We start from the raw sequence: 10159 nt of genomic DNA on the forward strand, positions 1-10159 counted from the left end.
CGTTTGGTATCCTTCAAATTGCGATGGGAAAGTGTTGAAAAACCAGGCCTCCTCATTTTTGAGTCACATCTTGAGAATGAAGATACAATTTTTGCATACCAATGGGCTAAACTTGGAAGTTTACAGTGGGGGCAATTTAATTAAGTGTTTCATTGAAAGCACCAGCCAGGAAGGAATGCGTTAAAGCACGGTTGTCACAAAAGCCATAATAAATTGAGTAATACAGCAGCATCTTGTATTCATGCAAACATCATTCAGATGTCTAGTTATGAGCATTTGATTCATTTTGATCATACCATCCTAACCCTTAGGCATAATAAAGTTTATCAAAAGGTTATGTTCCCTAGAGAACAAAATCAGTGAGTAAGCAGGTCTTATCCCCCTGAAGTTGCGGTGGGACAGATCGAAGATGGCGAATCTCATCTCTCTAAGGTTGCAGTGGAGTAGATTGAAGCTGATAATCCTATCTCCCTGAAGTTGTAGTGGAGCAGATTAAAGTAATAGATCTCATCTCTCTGAAGTTGCAGTAGAGTAGATCACATCAGAATTATCTTTAAAGTGCAACAAAACAAGTTGAAGCTACAAGTCTTATCTCCCTGGAGTTGCAGTGGAGCAGACCAAGTATAGCAAATTTTGTTCTTTGAAAAACTACAAGTTACAAATCCTATCTCCCCGACGTTGCGGTGGAGTGGATCGAAGCACTAATTCCAATACCTCTGAAGAAACAGTAAGGTGGAATGAGGCTACTTGAAGAATAGGAGCACCAAAGTCCAAACACGATGGGCAAAATTGGTCCTCTTTAGTCTTTTCCCTATTCTCGTTACATGACAATGAGCAAAGAGGGGCAGCTGTAATAACCCAATTTGCCCGGCCCGTTTCATTAAACCAATTTAAATAAAATAATAGTCCAAAACCATAGTGTCCAGATTACAAACCAGGCTAAATTAAGCCTAAAACCGTTTACAAAATCCAAATCTAAACCCATTAAGCCTAGCCCAGCAAACCAACTTAACCCAAATCCTAACTCGATTACAGAAACCCTAGCAGCCTGCAGCAAGCCTCCAGCGTCAAAAGTGCAACAAAACAAGTTAAAGCTACAAGTCTTATCTCCCTGGAGTTGCAGTGGAGCAGACCAAGTATAGCAAATTTTGTTCTTTGAAAAACTACAAGTTACAAATCCTATCTCCCCGACGTTGCGGTGGAGTGGATCGAAGCACTAATTCCAATACCTCTGAAGAAACAGTAAGGTGGAATGAGGCTACTTGAAGAATAGGAGCACCAAAGTCCAAACACGATGGGCAAAATTGGTCCTCTTTAGTCTTTGCCCTATTCTCGTTACATGACAATGAGCAAAGAGGGGCAGCTGTAATAACCCAATTTGCCCGGCCCGTTTCATTAAACCAATTTAAATAAAATAATAGTCCAAAACCATAGTGTCCAGATTACAAACCAGGCTAAATTAAGCCTAAAACCGTTTACAAAATCCAAACCTAAACCCATTAAGCCTAGCCCAGCAAACCAACTTAACCCAAATCCTAACTCGATTACAGAAACCCTAGCAGCCTGCAGCAAGCCTCCAGCGTCGCAGCGACAAGGACCCTTCCCCGTGCGTGCCGAGCTTCTGCACGCGTACGCCTCCAGCTGGCCTCCGTACACCTGCAACAAACGCAACAAACGCAACAAAGGCAGCAACAACAGCAGAGTATAAGAGGATAGCAGAGAAAAATAACAAAAATAGGAGAAAAGAATTTTCTATAAATTTCTACTTTATTTCCGGCTATATAAAGCCGTTTTGGGAATTTGTAAAGGCATCTTTCTTTTTTTATTACATGGACAAAAAAAAGCACACAAAGAGACTGAATACAAAATACTTTCTCTAAAATCGTTTGAAAGGTAGATTCCGATTTCTTTTGTTTTTTGGACTTCGTTTTTCCTTTCTTTTTTTTTCTTTTGTTTTCTTTCAATATACAATGAAAATGAGTTAAAATGGTGAGAGTATATACCTCGGTGATCCCGTCATCATTCTCGTCGGTTTCGTAGATACCGGAGAGGCTAAGGATGGTCTTAGCCTGAGAACGGCGCAAGAGGAGAGGGGGTAGATAAAGTTTTTTTTTTATTTTTGTTTAGGTGGTCGAATAATCTTGTTTAGGGTTTCAAGGTTGTTTCTTGCAGGGTATTTAAACAGCGTCGTTCGGGGTCTGATTCAGTGGCTCTAAAACGGTGCCGTTTTAGGCAGTGACCTGATGACCCGACCCAGACGTGGCTTGATCCGCGTGTTCTGGCGTAGGGAGGGATATTTGCGCGACCAGTCCATCCCTTTTCTGGTGTTTTCGATTTGGTTATCTTCCTTCTTTCTGATTTAGCCCAGTATTTCGCTTTTGTACCATTTCGGTCCAGCTTGCAACGCCGCGTTTTGGGGAAGCGAGATATTTCCCAATCGCCCCCCATGTAATTCGTGTGTTGTAGTATGAACCTCCATTTTAGTTTAATTTTATTTCCTCCCTGTGGATTCGATTTTGTTTGTAACTTAATCCTCCTTATCATTTAATTTATTTATTTTTTTTACTTAAGAAACTTATTGTTATTTTTATTATCATATTTATTCTTATTATTGAATTATTATATTTTATATATTTGTTTTTATATACATAAAGTTAATTTCTATAATAGTTCTGTATATTTACATATATGCATATGTAATATAATTTTTCTTTTCTTAGTATACGTATGTATAATCATATATTATTATTATTATTATTATTATTATTATTATTATTATTACTTTTTAAATGATATTTTCTTATGAGTGAAAACCTTATCTCTTTTAAGTTTGTTATCTTATTTTATTTATTTAGCTTTTATATATATTTTTACTAGGTATATACTATTAATTCTACTAAGTTTTATTTATATAAATTAAAATGTACATATTAATCTCAAGTTGTTCACTTTTATTTTACCACATCTTTTATTTTCTTTGTGTTTTTAAAACCTTTCATTAAAATTTATTCAAATCTTTTATTTAATTTTTTTATTCCCTTCCAAATTTGTATCAAATATTTGTACTATTTATTATTATTGTTGATGATTGGTTGTTTTAAATTGATTATGAATTTGTTGGTTGCCTAAATTTTAATATGGATGTTTGTCTAATATGATTAAGGTCGATGTTTGTATTTGCCTATTATTTGTTTAATTGTTTCTAGTTTAAGTTTAAATTGTTATTTATCCTCTACATTATGTGTATCGTCATTTAATCATGTTCCTTTGTAAGAGTCGAGTTTTATTAAAGCTTCATAATTGTTTTATTTCATAATCTTTAAAAAGGGCTTGGCATTCATAGATTCTCGAGAAAATCGTGCCCTAACTTACTGGACTTCGTTTCTTCTCGATGAATTTAGGTAACCAAGTGCCCATTTTATTAAAACCCTGCAATTATTAAATGACGTTCTTAATATTTCAAAATGTTTGATCCTAACTTACTGAATACGACATTTTGTTATCTCGTTTTTAAAATAAAGGCGATATTTGATGTTTAAGAATTTCGAGAAATTGAACCCTAACTTACTGGGTTCAGATTTCATGATTGATTTAAATAAACAAATATCCTTCTTAAAACACATGATTTTCTTAAGAAAGGGGACAAATTTAATTTCAAAGATCGAATTGTTGCACCCTAACTCACTGAGTGTGGCGATTTATTTCTGCGAAATAAGAGCACATTATCATATTCAAATTTTCTTTTTAAAAGGTCGTATTTTAATTTTTTTTTAAATTTCGACATTGAGACATTAAACAATCAATTCGGTACCAATTTTGGGCGTCACGAGGGTGGTAACCCTACCTCGTGCGTAACCGACTCCCGTACCTGTTTTCTCAAAATTTGCAGACCTAAAATTACTTTCAAGGTGATCCGATCACACCTCAATAAAAGATCGGTGGCGACTCTAATTATCATTTTTTTTAAGTCGACAACTAAACTATATTTTTATTTTCAAAGAAATGATTTCCACAATTAAAATATTAAAATTTAATAATATTAATGACATTTTATTACAAATTAAAATTTAATGATGAAAATATAATTCAAATCATACATAACTTTATATTTTATATAGTTTGCCCAGTTTTATTACACTTGGAAATTATTCACACCACAAACTTTTTATACCAAGAATATCCCTGCTTATATTATATTCTTTGATATTTGAAAAGAAGAAAACAGCCATTTCCTTTATTTTGTCTTTTTTCTGCTTTCTATCATTTTCCCGACACTTTTAAAACTCTCTCGTTTTTTAACCCGTCTTTGAAATTCAAAGCCGAAGGCCATCAACGAAAGTAGCACCCTTCAAACTTTACCTTCTCTCACCTCTAAGTCAACCAAATAAGGGGTAAGATCCGTCTTTCTTTTTCTAAAAAAAAAAAAATTGTGGTTGTTTTTTCGGCTCTTCCTTTTTTTTATGTGATTTTAGATTTGTAGTTCGATTTCGTCCAATTCATGTCGAAATTGGGGGTTTAGTTTTATTGGGTTTCCAATTTTTACGTTGTTTTAGATTTGACTTCTCTTTTTTCTTGAAAGGAAGGGGGGATTAAGGCCAAATTTTTTATAGTATAGGACTCACTGTCGATTCTTGCCACTGTATTTCAATTTATTGAATGTTCCCTTGCATTAAATTTACCAATTAGGTAACGATTGGGAACTTGTATTTCTAATTCTGGATTTGTTTTTCAAAAGATAATGCAAATTGAGTGATAACACATATAACAATGTAGCATTCATGATATTTTTTAAATTCGTATATTTGTTGAATGCCAATTTAGCAGTGAAATTGGATTTGAAATTCATCAGGAATTCATGAATTGAACAAATTTTTGCATTTTTTACTTTCCAAATATATTATATATTGAAACTCAACCAGTTTATTCATGCATTTCACTCTTATAATTTGTATAGCAAATAAAATTCAAAATTTCTAATTCACGTTTCCAAATGCATTAACAAAATATTCCATTAAATATTCTAATTTGATAATTTTCATTTAAAAATCAACGAATTTGAAATTGTAGTTGCTAATTAATTAGAATTGAAACATGGTGACAAAGTTGACTTTAGCCTGAAGTCCCTATGCCCAGATCCTTAATGCTTAACGGTTCTAAATTTACTAGTTCCCAGCAACTGTTTTTTGCCCCCAGAATTTCTACTTGATGCGTGGGTTGGGTTTGATGTATGGATTTGGAAAATGGGATAATGTTATTTTGTATATTCATTTTTCATGTCTAAATCTTCAATAGCGGAATAATGAGATGAGGTCAAAACTTCGTTGGGCAGTGACAGAATTGATGTCCACGCTGAGATCAGTCGGGATGTGTTTTGTTTTATCAATGAAGAACATTTCTTGAAAAAATGTGTAGTTATTATTGGTTTACGATTTTATTTGGCCAGTTGAGCTTGGACTTGCATTGAAATATTTATCCTGCTTGCATTCTTATGTGTTTCAATCTGATTGCATGTACATCTGTCAAGTGATAGTTTGCTTTGTTAGTGCAATAATTTCTACGTTCTCAGTGTATAAATCCTGCTTATCTTTGCCTTCTGGACTTCGCAGTTTGGCATCTGTGACGCTAAGATTTAACAATCTGTTTGAATACACTCACCATGAAGTTCCTAGAATACACTCCATTTGACCGGTAATTTTCAATCATTGAAAAGATCGAGTTGTAGATTAATGAGAATCACCGTTTTCTTCCTTCTAACTTGAATTATGACATAAGTCTCATCTAAATTTTCTAGAATAAATGATTTCTTGAGAGAACTAAACCTTGGTGAACGTACCATCAAAGGGAGCCTTGAAGCATACTCTTGTAAGTTCATGTGCATAACTTGTCTAGTTGTCCTGAAGAATTTAGAAAAATTTGATTCTAACTCAGTTTCTTTCTTGTTTCTAGGCAAACACACAGGAACTGATAAAAGACTTTCTCTCAGTTTGGAAAATGAGGTAAAGTGGAGAACGATCAACATGTGATATGTTGGTTCCTTTTTGCTTTAGAAGATTATTATTCAAGGGATGAGGGTTTTCTGATGCTTGTTTAATACCAGATCCTTGACTCTCTTGGAAAATCTTCAGATACTGACTTCTCACCAGTTGAATTCCTGTTGAGCAGATCAAGGTTGTAAATATTACATTCAGTTTTAGTGAGTTTAGTTTGTCTTTCATTTTAATTGAACCAGCTTTCTATCACATGCATTTCAGCCGGAAGACGTTGATCTACTTGGTGCTTACCCTCTATCACATGTATCCAGATTATGACTTAAGGTATCTCTGTAGCTTATGTTGCCACAGCACATTGTCTTTTTTAAGAGAGCATAAGAGGAGGGTTATGGGTAATGCCACTGTCAGCTTATTGGGCGACTTGGCAACCCGTTATATAATTCTCCTGTTCTCTGCATTGGGAGTGTTGTCAAAAGGCTTTGACAGACAGTTCAGTCCACTGTTGCTCTTGGAGGAGCTGAGAGTTCAATTCTCTCCATTTCCCAAATCTAATCCTGTTGGTTTTATTGGTTTGTTGGTATCCAATTCAAGTCATTCTCATGCCATTGAGTGCGTATACTGATTTTCATGCGTGTTTCGTATGGTTCCCTTATATTATGATATGGAATGTGCATCTGTGGTTTCAGTGCAGTTAAAGCACACCAGTTCTTCACTGAGGAAATCTGGGATACTTTTAAGCAGATTTTTGAAACCTACATGCTTGAAGCGTCAAAGGTATTACCATAATTATCTTCATTTATTCACTTCGACATTAGATTTCCTCAAATAATTTGCCTCAGAGTTACTATTGTTGCAGTCCTCACTTATCACCTGTCCTTGTGGGTACTTATGTTGGTCAGCAATTTATCTAAGTGTATTCATTGGTTGCTTCCTGAGTTAGAATCATATGAAACTTTGAGCCTGTGGGTTTGTGTGTATGTCATTCAGCATTCATTTGATCATGGTATGTGTTACCCTCAAATAAGTCGGTTTGCCTTGTTCTTAAGTTTCCAGCTTTATATCATTGACAGGAATGGATTGAGACATATGGGGGCAGTTCACTCTTGGAAACTGTGTATAAGGCTCTAGATGAGGTGAGCATAACTTCAAAAGACTACATGCAAGTTTCAGCTAGTGACGGTTTTAAAATGCCTAAGATATGCAGGTTGTGAATCTCTCGGAGTGTGAAATTTACAGTTATAATCCGGACTCTGATGCAGATCCCTTTCTGGAGAAAGGGGCAATGTAAGTCCTTTTTCGTCTTTTCTTCATTATTTTACTTAAGTGGTTTGTCACTCTGCTGTAATTAACAGTTGGGGACTTATTTTTCAGATGGTCCTTCAGTTTCTTCTTTTACAATAGAAAGTTGAAGCGTGTTGTGAGTTTCAGCTTTTGCTGCTTAAGGTGGGTATATTTTCCATGATATTTATGATTCTTTACAAGCTTTCTATGATCATCTTTAGACCTCATGACCATATATTATTTCTGGCAGTAATTTGGTGGGTGATGGATTCCTTGTTGACAACTTATGTTCTGAGGAAGATGGTGAAATATTTGATAACATGGACATGTAACCATTAACATGTACATCCTGCTTGTACGTGTACTGTAGAAACCCTTAGATATGGTGTGTAGTTGTGTAATTGCAATGTTGCTCACATTGCGCTAGCTGAGTAGATTAGCTCTTCTATGTCGCTGTGTACATGTAGTAGGTAGTTATGCCATATGAAAATGGAAAATTGATATTGATGTCTGTAAGAATGTGTGGAGTTTGAATTTAGGTTGATGAAGATGTTGAAGACATTATAACTTACCTGACTAGCTAGCTTTGCGCCTTTGCTGATAGTCTTATGTGCTGATATATGTTACAAACGGCAGCTGATTCTTGTAGAATTGTTGGAAATGTAGTGTGCTATTGTATTTGTGTCAAAAGAAAAATGACAGACCAAAATTATTGTAAGGATAAACTACTAAAAAAAGCACTTAAACTAGTTTACTTTTTTACTGTAATATTTTTTTATATTCTTTTATAGAGAAATTTCATTAATGAGATCATACAATTTGTAAAGAAAAATAACAAATGTCTGTTGTATGCGTTGAAAGACAAATTCTATTAATACAATAAAAGCTTCAACTTTAGCATCAGTAGAATATTATGGCACGTTAACAATTGTTTCTGTCACAATTTAAACACAACATATCAAAAGTGTTTACAACTACTTGATACAATAAGAAAATCAGTCCCGGATAGTATAAAATATTAAACATAAATCGATAAAAGAATAAAACATCCGTCAAACTAAAGAGAGCGGTAACAAAATCAACTCTAAAATTACTTGCAAAAGTAAAATTATATACATAAACTCTAAAATGTGTATTACAAAAGTAAATAAAAACTTTTAAAAGTAAGACTTATTAAGCGAATTTGAACTTAAAAATTGCTTAAGCAAAGAGTGCTCAAACTAATTTTTTGAACCTGATCTTAATTACCGTCAATTTTAAGAGAGAAAACCTTGTCTTTAACGTGAGAAAAAACACTCATATATCTTGGCTGAAAAAAAAATGCAAATTTGAACTTAAAAATTGTATTTGTAGTTTTAATTTAAGTATTGCTTCGTTGGGTTCCCTAAATTATCTCCTAGTACCTTGATAAAAAAAATTTAATCAGCGCCCAATGAAGATATTTGTGTAATTAATGTATTATTTTATAATTTGGTAAAACGTAAAAATAATATTTCAAAATTTTCAGAAAATTTTTCAGTTGTCTGTAAACATTCTTGAAATTCAAAAGGAAAACCAATTACCATCTAACTTCTCAGAAAATCATAAAATATTTAAGAAATTTCTCATTTTTGGGAAAACTAACAATCACCAAATAGAACATAAGAAAGTTTGAAACTAATTAAAAATGAATACCTGGAAATTACTTTCGGCTTTATTTAGATATTTGTTTATCTAAAGAGTAATTAAAAAAATATATTATATATGTTTATAATTAAAATTTTAAATGGGGTTTGATGCTCCAGATCCGATCACCTCCGCCATCTGAAATCAAATTGAGCAGAAACTACAATGAACTTACCAAATTCAAGGTGGACCCGTCACTCCAGGGAAGAGATCCGATATTTTGTTGAATACATCCATAACCTGAAGCCAATGAAAAAAAGTCTCGTCATTCAAGTTACCAACAATAGAAGGGTATCAAGAAATTAACTATCAAGACGACCTCTGCTGCGATCAAGAGCCAAAACACGGGAGCAAAGTTCAAACGAGGATATGACAAACCACGGATAGAATTTTAATAAGCATTTATCAAACGCAAGCGTTTAGTTTTTGGATAAATTAATGTAGCCATATACATGCTGAACATATAATAAGTTCGAAAGAGAGGTAAAGGTGAGAAACTCCAAGTGATGATGTCCAATAAGCCCATCAATTGAATAGAAAGAAGGAAAATATTACTTCCTTGTCGTTTTGATATTTCGCAATACTCGGTGGGTTCTGGGAACACTGCAAAAGCAGCACGAAGTCATGAATATAAATACGAAATGTTTACCATGCGTGAATGACATGTAGATATATTATTCAGCGGCTTAGCCAGGAGGGGGACTGGCATCTAGAAAGTATTATCATCCGCCATCTAGAAAGTATTATGTATGGATGTAACATTTCGTGAGGATGTAACAAAGATTACTCTCCTTATAATTTATGTTGATGACATAATTAAGACAGGAGATGACAAGGAAGAAATGACCCAGCTTAAGAAACAATTGGCTCAGGAATTCGAAATCAATGACTTGGAAAAGTTCCAATATTTTCTCGGAATAGAAGTGGCCAGATTGAAAGAGGGAATCTTTATTTCCCAAAGTATGTCTTAGATCTTTTGACAGAGACATGCATGTTGGGTTGCAAACCAATAGAATCAACTATCGAGAGAGTAATCACAAGTTACAAGCAGAGATAAGTGAAATGGTGGATAAGGACAGATATCAAAAACTCGTCGGACGATTGATTTATCTCGCTCATACTCGACCTAATATAGCTTATGCAGTTAGTTTAGTAAGCCAGTTTATGCATGATCCTCACAAAGCCCATATTGCAAATTTTGTGCTATTTGAAGTCTACACCAG

At 34.0% G+C, this 10159-nt stretch overlaps 1 protein-coding gene and 1 long non-coding RNA gene across 2 annotated transcripts; one reads left to right on the forward strand and one right to left on the reverse strand.

Annotated features, from left to right (window-relative positions):
* Positions 1 to 4235: 4235 nt before the first annotated feature.
* On the forward strand, positions 4236 to 7842 carry LOC107954907 (repressor of RNA polymerase III transcription MAF1 homolog). The gene is made up of 11 exons (XM_016890590.2): positions 4236 to 4391; positions 5607 to 5688; positions 5792 to 5862; positions 5947 to 5996; positions 6098 to 6168; positions 6252 to 6314; positions 6677 to 6764; positions 7061 to 7123; positions 7195 to 7274; positions 7362 to 7433; positions 7522 to 7842. Exons 2-11 carry the CDS (start codon positions 5657 to 5659, stop codon positions 7601 to 7603), a joined length of 672 nt encoding a protein of 223 aa, XP_016746079.1. The 5' UTR covers positions 4236 to 4391; positions 5607 to 5656; the 3' UTR covers positions 7604 to 7842.
* Positions 7843 to 8931: 1089 nt separating this feature from the next.
* On the reverse strand, positions 8932 to 9485 carry LOC121219491 (uncharacterized). The gene is made up of 2 exons (XR_005916264.1): positions 9256 to 9485; positions 8932 to 9176 (listed from the first exon to the last, which is right to left on the reverse strand). It is a non-coding gene; the product is annotated as an uncharacterized lncRNA (long non-coding RNA).
* Between the last annotated feature and the right edge of the window lie 674 nt (positions 9486 to 10159).

Source organism: Gossypium hirsutum, chromosome D07, assembly GCF_007990345.1.
Source record: "Gossypium hirsutum isolate 1008001.06 chromosome D07, Gossypium_hirsutum_v2.1, whole genome shotgun sequence".
NCBI lineage: Eukaryota > Viridiplantae > Streptophyta > Magnoliopsida > Malvales > Malvaceae > Gossypium > Gossypium hirsutum.